Here is a 19,286-nt window from a genome sequence, read left to right as displayed (position 1 = left end):
AGAGAGAGAGAGAGAGAGAGAGAGAGAGAGAGAGAGAGAGAGAGAGAAAAGAAAATACTCCATGGCTCTCTACTCAAAAGATACTATCATTCATACCTTCTATAAGAAGGAAGTCTGGTATCAGGTTTTCAGAGCACCTAATAAGCTCTGAACACTTTTCTAAAAGGTCACTACCTTTAGTAAATGCCTTTAGTCACAACCATTGAGAGGAAGAAGGCAGATCTGTTGAGTTCAAGGCCAGCCTGGTCTACAGAGTTAGTTCCAGGACAGCTACGTCTACAGAGTGAGACCCTGTATTTAAAACAAAAGTCTTCACTCCTTATTCCGTTTATGTTATCTTTTATCCACACCAACCATCATTATTTTCATCACAGTAACTATGTTAGGTATATACTCTCTGCCAGGGGCTTTCAGGAAAAAGCTGCAAAAGGAGAGGGAAGCTGTAGCTGGATAGCTAAGCCACACTAACATGGCAGTGACAGATTTCTATTATTTTTTTGGTTTGGCTTGGTTTGGTTTTGGATTCTGGAAAGGTAGAGTTCCCATCACAACGCTACTGAAGAGAGGACTGAAGGATGGACTACAAGTTTTATCAAAAGATCTGTCTTTATAAATGCAACATCGTCTCTTGAACACAGTAGACATGTGGATAACCTTCAAGGATTGCAATTTGGCTTGCTGATATCTAATGGGATTCCTGATGCATTTTAAATGAATTATCCATTAACTTTGATCCAGTAATCCCATCTCTAGAATGGATCTTTGAGGGGGCTGGAGAGATGGCTCAGTGGTTAAGAGCACTGACTGCTCTTCCAGAGGTCAGAGGTCTTGAGTTCAATTCCCAGCAACCATATGGTGGCTCACAACCATCTATAATGGGATCTGATGCCCTCTTCTGGTATGTGTCTGAAGACAGCTACAATGTACTCATATAAATAAAATTAAAAAAAAAAAACCTTTAAAAAAAAAAAAAAAAGAATGGATCTTTGAGGATAATCAGATAAGGTCAAAATACATAAAGCAAAAAACTGAAACATCCAAAACAATTACTTCATGATACCTTGATAAAAATGAAATTTTCAGCCATCAATAGAACCATCTTTGATAGAAAAAATGTTTAGATGAGCAAAGCAACATGAAATTACATTATGTAGATTTGTATATACAACATACAGATACTGTTCTTAGAGCCAGTTTGCTTTGAAAATACTTACGTTTCCATTTCCAAAATCCAACATAAAACATACACCAAATTATTTGCCAAATCCAAGTGAATTCTCAAGTACTGCCCAATATTTGTATACAGAAACATTAAATAGAATAAAGACTAAAAACAGCCCTGCATCCATTCAGCTTGGGTTTTACCACCCAATTAATACAAACTCTATGTTTACATCAAACATGGTAAACTCTCTTGAATTTTGGAATTGCAACCTTAAGTTTAAAAAAAAAGCTTAGAGAAAAATGCACCAACTATACTTAATGTAAAATCATTACTATCATTTCTACATGTCAGAATTAAGGATGTATCATGCATTCTCTAAATTATAATGAACACACATAACACATAAAAAGAGAATAGCCAACTTTTACAAAATAAGATGTACAATAAAAAAAAAAGCTTGAAAAGCTTGTACTGAGCTTCATCCTTGGATCCCATAAAGTAGAGGATAGACTCTTCCAAGTTCTCTTCTGACAGTCAATCAAGCCATCACATATGTACACTCTCCCCAACACACACACACGCACACACACATGCACACGCACACACAGACACACACAATGTTTAAAAAGAAAAAAGTAAAAACTTCAGAAAGAACTCTTTGCCTCATTGCTAAACACAGAAAGCAAACTGTAGAACATAGCTGCTCAACACATAAACTAGTCTAAGAATGGGGAAACCCAGAAAGGACCACAGGCTAGTTCAGATTTACTTCTAAACTGTACATTCTACCCAAACTCCAATTAAAGACAAAAAAGAAAAGAAAGAAGCATGAAAGCCATCTACTTCTAAAACACAAACTATAAAAAGAGGTTAACTCCTCTGATCCAATGCCATTAGATTTGTAACTGATCTTTCAAGTATATGCACAAACACCCTTAGAATGTGTAAGAAAGCAAACTGAAACACCATTAAGGGTACAAACTCTCCCATGTTTACCAAAAGTTAGGTTAAAATAGTCCATCATGGTACAATATTGTATTACTGCATCAAATAAAAGTAGCTAACATCTAATTCAATGCAAAAAATAAAATTGCCACTATACCAAGACACCTGCACATTTTACTGAAGTTGCTGTAAGGCTAGATCTTACAGTAAAAGGAGACAATCCAGTAAGGATCACCGATATCCTATTTCGTGAAGAAATGCCCACCTAACTCTTACACCAACACACAGTGACTCTCAGAAATCAACTGGCTGCTCTTATGTCATACATAGCTGCATAATTTAGCTTTAAATTTGTACTTCATTCTAAGGGTATGGTATACTGTACAGCTCCTTTGCAGTGGTGAGTTTTATTTTTGCTTTCATTTTGTAATCTTGACACAAGTTTGTGTCATCTGGGAAGAGGGAATCTCAATCAAGAAAATGCCTCCATCAAGGTTAGCCTGTCATTAAGTCTGTGGGCTTTTTTTTTTTTTTTTTTTTTTTAATTTCTAATGTGGGAAGACCTAGCCCACTAGGAGCAATACAACTCCTTGGATTTTATAAGAAAGCAAACTGAGAAAGCCTTAGCAGCATTCTGTTATGACTTATACTTTGGTCCATCCCTTGAGGTTCCTGTCCTCCTTTCTCATTATGATGGACTGTATGTAAGCTGTAAGCTGAAATAAACCTTTTCCAATCTACAATGATTTTGATCATGGTCTTTATCACAGCAATAAAAAACAACTAGAGCAGTTAATACACTTTCCATATATGTGCTATTTGTGTCGGAGACACATCCACACTAAACTCCATAAACTCTTACCTAAGCATCTAGCATAGTGCTTGCTCTACTTCGACCAAATTTAAGCAAATGTGATATCCATAAAAACAAAACTAAGTATTTTACATCATATAGTCTTTTTTTTTTTTCTTTTTTCCCCGAGACAGGGTTTCTCTTTATAGCCCGGGCTGTCCTGTAACTCACTCTGTAGACCAGGCTGGCCTCGAACTCAGAAATCCACCTGCCTCTGCCTCTGCCTCCCAAGTGCTGGGATTAAAGGTGTGAGCCACCACCACCTGGCACATCATATAGTCTTACACGACAGAATTTAAGTAACAGTAAGTTTTCAGTGCACCTGCATGATCTGTGACATTTTGGCATTACTCTACAATAAATCAAATTTATTTATTTATTTATTTATTTATTGAGCTATTTCATTATTTGAAAATTGTCTACATGCATAACTGACTATTCCAAAATCCTCAAAATTATTCCCTATAAAAAGTATTCTCAAGAACAGAGTATAACCACAAACAACGTATAATGTATTTATGCCTCAGAAATATGATACTGACATCTTTGTTTTTTCTATTTTCTAAACTGTTTATTATGTTACAACAACAAATATGATCCACAGGTGAAAAAAGTTTCTATGTTACTTACTGTCCTTAAAGTTTTAAAGACACATGTAAGCATTTTATAAAAACAAAACAAAGGAAGTACTGTACCTTCACTGCCACATGAAGCTTTGCAGTTTTCTTGGATGGTCCTGAGGCTTCGTATGTTGTGCCATCCACATCTACAGACATTGTGAAGACTGGAGCGTGGACAGGGCCAGACTGTGACAAAAGCTTATACTGAAGCCCGGGTCTGATCTGATTTAATCTCATTAGTGCATTCATTAGGTCTATTGCTTTACTATCCAGAACTATGAAAGAAAGAGAAATTAAGAGTAAAAATTAAACTTGAAAGTCATTTTGCTTCAAACTATTTATCTGTAGATTCTATTAACAACTATAAATTCCCCCATGTGATGGTCTAGAAAGATGGATCAGCAGTTAAGAGCAATTGTTGCTCTTGCAGACGATCAGGCTTCAGTCCCCAGCATCTACATGGAGGCTTATCACATCTGTAACTCCACTGCTAGGGTAGCTGACGCCTTCTTCTCATCTCTGCATGCCCCAGTGATGCACATAGTACAAATACATACATACAGGCAAAACATTCACACACATAAAATACACAAATCTAAAGAATGTTTTTACATTTCTCATGTGTCTCGAAAATGATAAAACATACAAATTCAATCCATAATTCATCTTTAAATTTCTTATACAGTATAACAGATTCGTTAAAAATAACGTCACATTAATTGCTATTTGTCAGCATTGATATCTTAAGCAATGAGATTTAGAAGTTCAAATTCTTCAATTACCAATTTTGTCGACTAAGGTCTATTCTTAAAATTCAAAGTCAATGCAATTCTTCCTTATTTTTCTGAAGCTATCAACCTTCTCTAGTTCCCATCATAAGAATAAGAATTTACATACTTTTTCTTAAGTTTCGTTTCATCTTCTTGTTGGGATCTTTATCATCCCCTAATCCATCTTCAAATGGCCTCTTTAGAGCTGAAGACCCAGCACCTACAAACAATTACAAGAGCTTCAGTTATAATCATGATCCTTATTTAATGCTTGAGTGAAAAAAAATCTCAAAAATCACAATAAAGATCATACAAGTTTTTCAGTGTTCAATTAAAATGCTGTATTTATAATCTAGAGTGTGCAATGTTCTTTTGAAGCCATTTATTAACATTTTTGTAAATACCTATTCTATATTTATTCAGGCATGCCCATGTTTATGTCTATGCTATGATCTAGATCCTTCTATACTAAAACTTACATGCTGAATCTTAATTCCGTATACAATGATGGTTGAGGGGGAGGTTATGTGAGAGGCAAAACCTTAATAAACATTAGTGGGCTTGTAAAGATGCCTGAAAGAGATTGCCTCTTCCATAATGTGAAGAAGTACAGCAGGTACCATCTGTAAGAAATGAACTACTACCAAGTACTGGGCAATGATGGTGCAAACCTTTAATGTCTGCACTCAGGAGGCTAAGACAAACAGATCTCTGTAAGTTTGAGGCCAGCCTGGTCTACATAGTGAATATGAGGACAGCCAGAGCTATATAGTGAAACCTTGTGTCAAAAAAACACATTACCAACCAGACAAACATCAACCCTGCTGGGCGCAGCCTTCTAAGCTCAGACTTCCAATTTGCGTAATAACTCTTTATCATTTACGTTATCCAGTCTTAGGTCCTTTAGTACTGAGACCAAGCAGACTAGAATGGCACATATTCACCTCTGTTATAAACCTAACAGAAAGTCTGTCATCTATGTATCAGATGATTAAAAGTATTACTGTTAGAAGAATTCATCTACCCTTTTATTTTTAAACTGCTTATAGCAACTGTTAATATATTAAAACCTTGAATCATCAATTTATAAGTTCTTTTTTTTTTTTTTTTTGGTTTTTCGAGACAGGGTTTCTCTGTATAACCCAGGCTGTCCTGGAACTCACTCTGTAGACCAGGCTGGCTGGCCTCGAACTCAGAAATCCGCCTGCCTCTGCCTCCCGAGTGCTGGGATTAAAGGCGTGCGCCACCACCGCCCGGCTAATTTATAAGTTCTTTTGCAATTATAAGTCTTCTGCAAGATTTTATGCAGTTTTCTAAGAGGTTTTACTCCCATTACCAATTTCCTACTTCACCAAAAGAACCTTGTGCATTATTGTCTATGTTCTTAACTGCATTTTGCAGTTCAAAGGTATTTCCTATTTTTCTTCTATTTTACAAATAACCTTCTATTTTAACCTGACACTTAGGAACAACATAATAGAAAGAAACCTAAACTGACTGATACTAACTCAAATGTTGGATGAAGCAGCCACTTAGCATGGCTCCCAAGTGTAAGTAGGAGCTTTGCTGCCCAAGTTTCAAAGAGAAAGAGTGGAAAGGTGATCAGCCTGTCTAAGAATATTAATGAATTCTGTCTTCGGTTTAAAAATAAGTTACTTCAAGGAAAAATATATAACAGGGAAATTCTCTATTTTTTTCACTACTAAGGTTTATAGTCCCTTGGCATAATCACTGAGTTCAGCAGTTGTTTGAGTCAATATTTTATAATCAGCTCAATCTTGATAGTCTCCCAACAAAAATCAACCTCTGCTTAGCGTTACTATCTCATCTGCATACAACTGGAAGTATGTCAGTCTTCTAGAGCCTTAAAAAGGAACTATGTTTATTCACTCTTTCTCCCATTCATTACCTTAAATTAAAAGCAGCTCTTTAACTGACTAGAAATTATAAACTAGCTGAATACACAGATTTAAGTATTCCAGCTACATGGAAAGAGCTCTGTGGCTTCATCTTATCAACCCTGCCACTGGAAAAGAGCTAATGATCACAGTAATCAGGAAAACCACAGGCTTACATTTAGCAAGACATTTTAACCTTCATGGTCTAATAATGAAATAATTTCTGAGGCAAAATATTTTTCATAAAATGTAAGTGCTCCCCAACAACATAGGTCTGATACCATCCCATTAAATCATTTACATGTAATAACTTAATCCTCACAAGCACTCAAAAGCCAGTATCTCTTATCATTCCCATTATAAACTCATGAATGCATTTATTCAATAAGAAGTATTTTTAGCATTTACCATGTACAGGCAATTTCAAGTATTTAACATGTAACAGAGACAAACAAACCCTTATTCTCAAAGAGCTTAGGCACAGTGTTGGAGACTAATTACACCATGCTATATAACAGTGATGTAGGCACAAACAGGGGACAGTTTCAGTACCTAGGGCCCCATTTGGTTTTGTTTATGCGTACACATACAATGCACACATGCACTCACTTGGATGTACTTGGAAGCCTAGTTTCTTTACCTGCACATACTATGTGTACAAATCCATCTCAAAACAATGCACTCAGAAATCTCAGAATGCTTTCAATTCCCAAACTGAACTGGTCAACATGTACTCTGAACAATAGTTTAAATTTCACCCCTAGTAGCAATCAAATAAAGACAATTTCTATTCAAGTGTATTCCCAATCTGTGCAATTGACTATGCAAATATGAAGAAAAGCAGATTCAGCCTAAACTGGTTTGGGTGCCAAGTAAACATAAAATTGTGTCTTCTAGTAAACTTTTGGGGGAAATCACTGCATTACCATTTATGCTATGCATAAGTGGATGGGTATATGATTAAAAACAGATGCATTCTTGGAAAGGAAATGCACAGTAGAAAAAAATGAATGACCTAATCGATCAATCAAAATACAGTACCACCTAAATTCCTTTTCTTGAACCCCAGAAAAGGAAGCCCCAAACAGTAACTGGGGTCCTTATTAATCACTCATATGTCAATTTTGACAGTGTATTCCTCTGATCTGCACTATTGCTTTGTTCGAAATTAGGTTATCTTGCTTCTTTAGCTAGCCTGTGAACCCTTACCTTCAATGAATAAGAGATCAAGAACCTCTTAAACATTTAGCCAAGAACCTAACCACCTATAAAATAGGTTGTAAGAAGTGATCTACGTAATTAATAAGAGAACTCAAGACTGACTCAATGAATTTTGGCCAAATACAAAAGATGGGAAACGTCTAGTGCCTGGGAAAAAAAAAGAACAGACACAGAGGATAAGAGTTTAGATTTTAAGGTCTGAAGTGATGGCTTAGCAATTAAGAACATTGGCTGCTCATCCAGAGGACCTAGGGTTGATTCCCAGCACCTATATGCATGGCTCAGAACCATCTGTGACTCCAGTTCCAAGGGATCTGATGCCGTGTTTGAACCTCCTCGGGTATCAGGAACATACATGGTGCACAGACATAGAAGCAGGCAAAACACTCATGTACATAAAATAAAAATTAAAATTTAGATTTTAAATATCTTAGATCTGAGCTGTTATTAAACAAGGAATTGTTTAATAACATTATAAATAAATGTGACGGTAATGAAAAGGCACTGTGGATTGGAGAGCTAGTAATCAGATGGAAATTCAAATTTAGGGCCATTTTTGGTAAAAAGGAATTTTGAAACAGAAGACTAAATGAATCATTGTAAATAAAAACAATCACTGTAAATAAAGACAAGCTGAGGATTGACTGCTAAGATTTTTAATATTTAGAATTCAGAAAGTCAAAGAAGAATAGAGAAAATGATCATGTGATACTCAAATGAAAAGTAGCATTTCATATCAGAAAAACATCCAGTAGTACCAAATGATGCAAATAGAGGCAACATAAATATCATACTCTGTTGGAGGAAGGGTCAACTGGTATACTGGACAAATGTCTAGGTCATTTGATACCTATAACATTGCAAAGACACCTCAAAAGCCATGCATGAAAGTGCTCATAGCAATTCTATGGGTGGCTGAAAAGTACTGAATAAACTAAATATTCTTCAAAAATCAGGACAAATACATCATGTATATATTATATTCATAATATATACTTTAGAGCTATTAAGATGACAAATGAGTATAACACCTAGAATTAATCCCAAACAATAATAGACAAAAAGATTAAATCAACAAAATATCAAGCTGGTACAGCTCAATTTCTAGAAAGTTTAAGGCAAATTAAGTTACTAAAGAAGGTATATCCTGGTGGTACAGCTGGAAAACCTAGAAAAATACTGTCCAAAAATCAGAATTGATAATTCACACGGCAAGAACATAAAAGGATGGTGCCTGAGGAACAGACAAACCATGGAAGTGATTATATAAACTTTAAAAATAATTCTTTGGCCGGGCAGTGGTGGCATACGCCTTTAATCCCAGCACTTGGGAGGCAGAGGCAAGTGGATTTCTGAGTTCGAGGCCAGCCTGGTCTACAGAGTGAGTTCCGGGACAGCCAGGGCTGCACAGAGAAACTCTGTCTCAAAAAACAACAACAACAACAAAAAAAAAAAAAAAAAAAAAACAAAGGATCTAATGCCCTTCTCTGGCTAACACCAGGCAAGCACATGTTACATAATCATACATGCAAAACTAACACTCATACATCATACACATAATAACTTTAACTGTAATTAAAAATGAAAAGGAAGACATAATACACTGAGCAAATTCAGAGAATCATAAGGTACTATACCAATACCTCTCAAATTGTTTCACAAAAATAGAAATTGAAAGAACATTTAAAAATCTTTTTAAAACGTCAGTATTTCCAAAATCAGGCAAGGATCCAACAAAAGACGACGACCATAAGTTAGTATCTCTGATGGGCATAAAAGTAGAAATCCAATATTTGCAAGCTAAATGTAGGCATATATCAAAAAGATCAATCATGATCATCCCAGAGATGTGGGTATAGTTCAGCATATGTAAATCAATAAACATAAGCCATCATACAAATAGACTAAAGGACAGAAAACACATGATCATCTATCTCATTAGAGGTAGAAAAGGCCTTTACCAAAATCAAACATCCCTTCATGGTAAAAGTCCTGAAGAAACTACGGTTACAAGGGACATATCTCAACATAATAAAGACAATTTACAACTAACCCAAGAGAAACTAAAAGTATTTCCACTAAAATCAAGAACAACCAGCTATCTCCACTGTCATTCAATATATTGCTCATAATCTTAGCTAGGGCAATAAGACAACTGAAAAGAGATCAAGAAGATACTAATAAAGGAAGAAGTGAAAAAACTAAGAAAGTTGACGTATGTGCAGACAATATGATTTATAAGATCTTAGAGACGTCACCAGGGAATTGCTATAGATCAGAAATAAATTTTGCAAACTGGCAGGATACAAAATTAACACACAAAAGGCTTCCTATATAGAAACAAACCTACCGAGAGAAATGAAACACACGCACACACATGCGATCTCAGAATGTCTTAAGTATGAAATGAAAGACATAAAACATAAAGACATTGAAAAGGAGAATCATAGACAATACTAGAAAATGGAAAACCTCTTGTGCTCATGGATTGGTGAGTTAATACTGTGATAATGACTATCCTACCAAATGTAATCTGCATATTTTATAACCTCCAACAAAATTCCAACATACTTATTCATAGAAAATAAAAGTAATCTTAAATTTCATATGCAAACATAAAAGCCCAGGATGGCTAAAATGAAGAACTAATAAAGAATTGCTGGAGATGTCACTATTCCTGAATTTAAGTTATACAGAATTATAGAAACAAAAAGAAGGCTTAAAAAGTGGCTCAGCAGTGCTGAGCATGCCTTTAACCCCAGCACTCTGAAGGCAGAAGTGGGTGGATCTCGTTAGTACAAGGCCAGCCTGGTCTACAGAGTATGTTCCAGGACAGCCAGAGCTACCAAAAAAAAACAAAAAAACAAAAAAACAAAACAGAAACAAAAAAACAAACAACCCTGTCTCATAAAAACAAAAACAACAAAGAGTGGCTTATCAGTTGAAAGCACTGGCTGCTCTTCCAGAGAACTTGTGTTCAATTCTTAGCACCCACGATGGCTCACAACCATCTATCTATAATTTCATTTCTAGAGGATCTGACACCTTCTTCTGTCTTCTATAGGCAACAGGACAAATATGTGGTGTACAAACATGCATGCAAGCAAAATACCCACACATATAAAAAAAATTAAACTACCATGTTACTGTCATAAAAATAAACACACACTGAATAGGATTGAGAACCCAGGCGAGTCTATGCACCTATGGAGATCTTGACTTTTGTCAAAGAGGTCAAAAATGCACACTGGAGAAAAGGCAGCATCTTTAATGGTGCTAGGAAAACTGGGTAACTACATGTATACATGCAACGAAATTAGATTCCTATTTCTCAATCTGTACAAAACTCAAAGAAAAACCAAATAGATCAAAGACTTAAACATAAGACCTGATATTAAAGGAGCTGGAGAGATGGCTCAGTGGTTAAGAGCACTGACTGCTCTTCCAGAGGTTCTGAGTTCAATTCCCAGAAACCACATGGTGGCTCGCAACCATCTGTAATGGGATCTGATGCCCTCTTCTGATGTGTCTGAAGATAGCAACAGTGTACTTATATAGGTAATAAATAAATCTTTAAAAAAAAAAAAGTACTTAAAAAAAAAAAGATCTGATATTAAGACTCTGACAGAAAAAAAGGTAAGGAATATGCCTGATCATGCAGACATAAGAAAGAACTTTGTAAAGCAGACAGACCTAGACAGTATGCACATAAAGAACAACAAATGACAAATAGGACCACATGAAGCAAAAACATTTGTACAAGCAAAGGACAAAAACATCATCATTCGACTAAGAGGCAACCTACAGTATAGGGAAAGAATCTGCACATCTGACAAAGTGTTAATATCTAGAACATATAAAGAGTTCAAAAAACTAAAGATCAAGGAAATACATAACCCAACTGTAAAATGAGGCCTGGAACTAAACAGAGATCTTGAAAGATCACATAAGTAGCTATGAAACACTTTATTTCAGAATGGTTAACTCTCTTGGTCATCAGAGAAATATGAATTAAAATTACCTTGAGATTTAATTTTATCCCAGTGAGAATGTCCAAGATCAAAAATACAATGACCAGCAAATGCTGGAAACATAGGAAAAAAGAAACACTTATTCGCTGTTGGTGGGAGTACAACTGATGCAGCCACTACAAAAATCGTGTAGAGTTTCCTCTAAAAGCTGAAAGTAGATCTAGCACAAGATCCAGCTATACCCACTCTTTGGCTATATGCAAAGGACTTACTATCTTATTACAGAGATACTCATCCATCCATATTCATTGCTGCAATATTTATAGTGCCCAGAAATTAGAAACAGCCTATATGGCCAGCAATTGATAAACAGATAATGAAAATGTGGTATATATTTTCAAACCAGAATATTATTCAACTGTTAATATAAATGGATGCAACTGGAAATAGTCATCCTGAGAGAGGCAACCCAGACCAAGAATGACAAATACATGTTTTCTTTCATATGTGGATGTTGCCTTTTAAGCTATAGATACATGTATTTCATTTGAAATACCCACAGAGGTTAGTTAGGTTAACTAGGAAGAGGCCATAGGAGATGAAGGGAATTTCTAATAAAAGAGAAATAGAATACAGTGTTATAAAGGAGGAAAGGGAAAATATGAGGCAAAAAGAATTAAATGAGATGGGATATGGAAAGGGAGAATAGAGGAGGGAATATGGGGAGGCATAATGCACACTAAAGACAATACTGCAAGATACTCCTATAGAAGCTTCCTCAATATATACACATACAAAAAAAACAGTTTAAATGGAGCTATACTATAATGGGGGAACAATACCATACTTAGAAAGCTTATACTATTGAATAAAATCTCCAGTACTAGGAATAATTTACTTCTTTTTGGATTGTTAGCCAAAGGGGTTTCATAAACATTACCGGTTATTGTCAATGTTATCAGTTATCCTCCAAAACTTGAGGGTAAGACACTATTGCTGAAGAACACACATACTTGTGTCACAGAACATAGAGAAGTCTAGCTGGTACTCAACTGGAAGTTTCATCACTGCAAAACAGCTTTCGCAGTGATGGAAGATGCTATGCATATGACCAGAGGAAATAAGTTAATCATCAAAATCATCCAGCTGCAAGCTAAAACATACTCTGTGAGCTACAATAACAACTGGCATGACAAAACATGACAACTGCTGCACAAACATCTTAGGAGTAAACAACCTCTTTTTAAAGTGTGATTGACAGGCCACTCTACAAAATGGATCCCACACCTGACACTGTTAACATGGTCAAGAACCTATGGCTAGACAAGTACAACCCCTAATAGAAAACCTCCTACTATTATTCTACTAAATGGACATATGAATAAAAAAACCTCCTAATGACTTGCTGCTATACCCACAAATCAGTGCATTGCTCAACTCTAATCACAGAAGCTTTTTCTTGGAATACACAGAGTTACAGAGACTGACAACTGCTCAACATGCAGACACTCTGGAATACTCAGCCATAGAACCCTATGCCCAGGAGTAGTCAGTCAATACAAACTGGACTTAATGGAAAGGTAGAGAGAGGGAGACAGGGAGAGGGGAAAAGATAGGAAGGGCGTGGGAGAGGGTGCAAGGAAACAGGAATAAAGGGGTAGAGAGAGAACAAACAAGAGAAACCTTGAAGCTAGGTGGGGAGAAAGTGAGGGAAGATCTGGATCTGGACCTCAAGTGGGATAGATATGATCAAAACTACATTCTATGAAATTCTCAAAGAATTAATAAAAACATTATTTTTTAAAAAAGGTTACTTTTGATTTGCATTTCCCTGATCACTAAGGACTTTAAATATTTCTTTAGGTGCTTCTCAGCCATTCGAGATTCCTGTTGTGAGTTCTCAGTTTAGTTCTATACCTCATTTTTTGATTGGGTTGTTTGGTTTTTTGGTGGTTAGCTTCTTGAGTTCTTCATATTTTGGATATTAGCCCTCTATCAGATGTGGTATTAGTAGAGATCTTTTTCCCAATCCGTAGGTTGCCGATTTGTCTTATTGACTATGTCCTTTGCCTTACAAAAGCTTTCCAATTTCATGAGGTCCCATTTATCAATTCTTGATCTTAGAGCGTGAGCCACTGGAGTTCTGTTTAGGAAATGTCCCCCTTTGCCAATGAGTTCAAGGCTCTTTCCTACTTTCTCTTCTATTAGATTCAGTTTATCTGGCTTTATGTTGAGGTCCTTGATCCACTTGGACTTGAGCTTTGTGCAAGCTGACAAATACGGGGCTATTTTCATTTTTTACACACAGACAGCCAGTTAGACGATCTCCATTTATTGAAGATGCTTTCTTTTTTCCATTGTCTATTTTTGGCTTCCTTGTCAAAGATCAAGTGTCTGTGATCAAGTGTCCGTAAGTGTGTAGTTTTATTTCCGGGTCTTCAATTCTATTCCATTGATCAATGTGTCTGTCTCTGTACAAATACCATGCAGTTTTTATCACTATTGCTCTGTAGTATAGCTTAAGGGATGCTGATTCTCCCAGCAGTTCTTTTATGGTTAAGAATTGTTTTTGCTATTCTGGGTTGTTTGCCTTTCTAGATAAATTTGAGAATTGTTCTTTCCAGGTCTTTGAGAATTGTGTTGGGATTCTGATGGGGCTTGTGTTGAATCTGTAGATGCCTTTAGTAGGATGAACATTTTTACTATGTTAATTCTGCAAATCCATGAGCATGATGGGAGATCTCTCTTTCTTGAGAGACTTGAACTTATTGTCATACAGACCTTTCATTTATTTGGTTAAAGTTGCCACAAGATATTTTGTATTATTTGTGGCTATTGTGAAGGGAGTTGTTTTCCTAATTTCTTTCTCAGCCTGTTTATCATTTGTAGAAAGGCTACTGATTTATTTGAGTTAATTTTATATCCGGCTACATTGCTGAAGTTGTTTACCAGCTGAAGTTCTCAGGTAGAATTCTTGGGGTCGCTTATGTATACTATCATATCATTTGCAAACAGGGATACCTTTATTTGTTCTTTGCCAATTTGTATCCCCTTCACCTCTTTTTGTTGTCTTATTGTTCTCTAGCCAGAACTTTGAATACTGTATTGAATAGATATGGAGAGAGTGGGACCCTGAGATTCCACCTTACACCAATCAGAATGGCTAAGATCAAAAACTCAAGTGACAGCACATGTTTGTGAGGATGTGGAGAAAGAGGAACATTCCTCCATTGCTGATAGAATTGCAAACTAGTATAACCACTCTGGAAATCAATCTGGAGGTTCATCAGAAAACTGGAAATAGATCTACCTGAAGATCCAGCCATACCAAACTTGGAAATATACCCAAAAGATGTCCCATCAGGCCACAGGGGCACTTGTTCCACTATGTTCATAGCGGCTTTGTTTATGATAGACAGAAGCTGGAAACAACCCAGATGTCCCATGACAAAAGAATGGATACAAAAAATGTGGTTCATTTACACAACAGAATACTATTCAGCTATTAAGAACAAGGACATCATGAGCTTTGCAGGTAAATGGATGGAACTAGAAAATATCATCCTGAATGAGGTAACTTCAGACCCAAAAGGACATGCATGGTATGTACTCACTAATAAGTAGATGTCAGCCCCCCACTCCCCAAAAAAGAGCCGTACAGAATACTCAAGACACACTCCACAAAACTCAAAAAGTTCAACAAGCCAAAGGGCCCAAGTGTAGAAGTCTCAATTCCACTTGATAGGGAGAAGAAAGCAATCAGAGGGAGGGAGGGAGGGAGGGAGGGGAGGGGAGGGGAGGGAGGGAGGGAGGGAGGGAGGGAGGGAGGGAGGGAGGGAGGGACCTGAGTGGGAAAGGAGATAGGGAGGGGAAGAGGGGAACATGATCAGCTATGGGTGAGGGAAAAAGACTGAAGCCCTGAGAGCCAGGAGAAAGAATGGAAACAGGTAACCTCAGGAGGTAGGAGGTTGGAGGGACCCTCCAGAATGTACCAGAGACCTGGGAGGTGAGAGACTCTCAGGACTCAAAGGGAGGGACCTTAGATGAAATGCCCTACAATGGGGAGAGGGAACTTGTAGAGCCCACTACAACAGAAAGGCAGGGCATAAGTGAGGGATGGGGTTGCCTTCCCACAGTCAAAACTCTGACCCAGAATTGTTCCTGTCTGAAAAAAAAACTGCAAGAACAAAAATGGAGATGAGTCCAAGGAAAAGGAGGTCCAGCGACAGGCCCAAAGTGGGATCCAGCTCAAGGAAAGGCCCCAAGGCCTGATACTATTATTGGGTGCTCACTAAAAGGGATCTATCATGGATGCCCTCTGAAAGACCCAACAAGCAGCTGAAAGATTCAGATGCAGGAATTTACACCCAACCAATGAACAGAAGCTGCTGACACCTGTGGTTGAAATAGGGAAAAGCTGAAAGAAGCTGAGGAGGCGAGCAACCCTCCTCCAGCAGTCTCAACTAACCTAAACCCACAGGATCTCTCAGACACTGGACCACCATATTACACAGGCACAGACACAGGCAGCATACTACACCAACTGATATGAGGCCCCCCAATACATATACAGCAGAGGACTTCTGGGTCTGGGTTCAGTCAGAGAAAATGCACCTAACCCTCAAGAGACTGGAGGCCCCAGGGAGTGGTGAGGTCTGGTGGGGTGGGGGCTGGCAGGCGGGGACATCCTAGTGAAGACAGGGGGGTGGGAGGAGTTATGGGATGAGGAACAGTCAGAAATTGGACAGGGAGGGGGATAAAATCTGGAGTGTAAAAAATATATATATATTAAATTATTAAAAAAAAAAAGAATACTTCATGTGAAGGAAAAAAGGAATTACAGGAACAAACTTAAATGTAAACATCAGGAAACCTGGTGATAAAAGCATCGAACTGTAAGGGAGATCATCCTTCAACCAAAGCACAAACTGTTTCACCCAGTCATACAGCTAACAACTGACATCTAAAACAGACACTGCTTCTCTGGCTCTGTTTTATGCTGTGAGTTGAGTAACATGCAGTTCTCAAATTGTGATTAAAATCTTTATATTTTAAAATTAAAAAAACCTTAAGTAACATAACAATAGATACATAGTTTTACTACCTGCTAGAGAATACTATTGTGAATAAAGTGACTGAAATAAAAATCTGTTATTAATCATAAGTAATACATTTGAATTTTTTTATTTACTCAGTTTATAGAAAATGTCCAATGTTACACTTGTCATGTAAGTCTTTTCCAGTACTCTCACAAACAATGAGAGAAACAAGTCTTGGTATCCTAGAGCTTGTACTGAGCACTTCTTCCCTCAGGAGCTTAGAATACAAGGCAATGATTCTTAGACTTCCTAGCTCAGGACCATCTATGTGCTTCAAGAGTTGCTGAGGCTCAGCACTTCTTTTTTATTATGTGTCCACATGTATAATGGAAATTGAAACAAAAGTATTAAAACAGAATAGAAAAGAATATTCCAGTAGCCAAGAGACATCATAGGATCTCCTGGAAAGCGGTGTTTTCATAGAAGGCACAAAAGACACCCCTTCCCTCAAAACTCTTATTTTTACATAACATCTTTGAATGTTGTTTGGTTTTGGAGACAAAGAATTGCTATAAGCACATCTGCCTTCAAGTTCTTAAAGTACTTGCCTCTGCCTTGAAAGTACTGGGGTTACAGAAGTGTGCTACCACAGCCAGCTAAGCACCAATTTTGATCTTGTGGACTAAGACCAGACTAGACTATATAGTCCAAATAAATACATTGGGTATTTATTTTTGCAGTGTCAGAATTATTATAATAATATCAATTATTTGGAGGTAGGCTACATCTTGGATAAAGAATATCTAGTATTAAATAACCTGCCCTTCTTATGGCTGATAAGAAGACAGAAAAACATGAACTGTTTTCTAGGAGACAATGAGGGCACACTAGGTATATAAATTCACATTTGAGTACGTATTCTACTCCAAGCCCTGAGTAGACAGTTTAACTTGATACTAGCCTTTAAATAAAGTAAAAAAGATGGTAATGTCTCTACTGAGAAAAACTGTCAAGGCCTCAAACTAGTACATACTAGAGATATAATTAGAATCCCACTACAGAAATTGGCCATTTTTCTATTGATACCCTAATCATAGTAGATGAGTTTAACAATCTCCTTCAAGATTAAACCATTCCATCCTGCAGGGAAACTCCTTAAGCAGGGAATAACAACAACAACAACAAATAGCTTCAAGAACTCTCTGAAACTGATCAGATTCACTAGGGCCCTTCCCTTCCAGGGTAAGCAGAGCCCAACTATAAAGAAAACTCTTGGACAAGAAGAACTAACTGTATGGATAAGATACGGAAAAACTGAGGCATCCAGAAAGACATTCTCCAATCTGTTGAAGTATCTACAAACTGTGCCATATGCTCCAGGTTCCCAGTTTTTATGAGTTGTCACATGGCTGGGTGGGCTTTTAATGATGTAGCTGTTTTGAGTCATCTCTGCTCCTGTAAGTGACCCTTCACACACATTATCGTACATAACCCCAATAAAATTCATTGGTTCCCCAAGCTGGACTTTGGTGGTATCCATACTTAGGTCTGTTTTAGTCTCCCTATCTGTGGTTAAGAAGACAAGTATGTTTCATCCACCCAAGAAGTTCTGTCACACAACAATGAGTGCAGGCAGACAAATACAAACAGAAGGTGGTCATGAATTTCTAATACATTTTTCTCATCCCCTATATTTTGTTTTCTTTCTTTCTACGAAAAGCTGCAAGCTTCAGAAAGTTCATCATACTGACAAGTGACAAAGATAATGTCTCTTGTTACATTATGGTTTATCTCCTTTCCTTATACCAGAAGCCTAAAATATGTATGGTCCTTAAGTCTACATAGCACCAAAATCTTAGCAACACAGGAAAAGGAGCTGATCACTAATAAAAACAAATGAGACAGCCAGCTCATGCCACTAATGTCTGGGATAGAAGTCAACTAAAGAAGAAAAGCAGTGATTTGGACGAACAAAGTACACACCACCACTATCAACCCTAAGAAAGAACAAAAACAAAGCTTTCGTACTCACCTTCTTTCTCAGTAACTGACCAGGAATACTTCTGAAAAGGCTTACTAGATGGAAGAGGGTCCATCTCCAGCACTTTATAAATCTGGCCAAAGGCTGATAGTCTAAGTGCATGCTAAAAAGTAAAACATCATATTTAATCAAATCTCAATGAACATTCTAGCTTATATAACATTTAAATCAAGTAGCATTCATTACATACTGATGTTATACTGATAGAATTCCCTAATTTAAGCATACAAGAAAAGCTGCCTCACAGAGGAATTCAGAAAATGGAAGTTATAGTATCTTTCTAAGCAATCAATAGTATACTAGTCTCATACCTGTGCACTATGGGTAATGTCTTCTTTTTGCTGAGTGGTCATGTAGCTTAGAGCATCTGTTGGGTCTCGCTCACAAGGATCATGAAGACCAGGACCACCTTTGTCAAAAGAAAGGAAAAATAAAAAGTTAGAACTAAGTTTAGAATATAGCAGACAAAAGAGAGAAGGGAAAAAGCTAAAGCATTAATTAAAAGTCTGCTCAATAAAGTAGAATACTAAGGATATTCTGTGATTCACAGTTTTAGCACTTAACTGTCCTTATTTTATACAAAAATAACCTAATACCAAGTTGAGTCATACTCCAAGAATTTAGAACATCACTGAGGAATCATCCCTGATCTTTAAATGGATTTTATATTTAATTTTTCCATATTTAATACTGGACTGCAATTAAAATGAAATTCATTCTTTTAAAAATAAGAATTTATATTTCCAAATTCAGACTTCTAAGT

At 36.9% G+C, this 19,286-nt stretch overlaps 1 protein-coding gene across 2 annotated transcripts in view; it reads right to left on the bottom strand.

Moving 5' to 3' along the window:
- Nucleotides 1–19,286, bottom strand: part of Strbp (spermatid perinuclear RNA binding protein) — a 112,932-nt gene that overhangs the window by 19,143 nt on the left and 74,503 nt on the right. For both annotated transcript variants that reach the window (XM_028754652.1, XM_028754653.1), the window contains exons 9-12: nt 18,835–18,932; nt 18,515–18,626; nt 4,481–4,573; nt 3,659–3,858 (exon numbers count right to left, since the gene is read on the bottom strand). In XM_028754652.1, the coding sequence (XP_028610485.1) occupies nt 3,659–3,858; nt 4,481–4,573; nt 18,515–18,626; nt 18,835–18,932 (503 nt within the window). The remainder of the gene's footprint in view (nt 1–3,658; nt 3,859–4,480; nt 4,574–18,514; nt 18,627–18,834; nt 18,933–19,286) is intronic.

Source organism: Grammomys surdaster, unplaced genomic scaffold (genome assembly GCF_004785775.1).
Source record: "Grammomys surdaster isolate TR1022 unplaced genomic scaffold, NIH_TR_1.0 126035, whole genome shotgun sequence".
NCBI lineage: Eukaryota > Metazoa > Chordata > Mammalia > Rodentia > Muridae > Grammomys > Grammomys surdaster.
The sequence above is the reverse complement of the archived record's forward strand: the minus strand, read 5'-3'. Positions and strand labels throughout refer to the sequence as shown.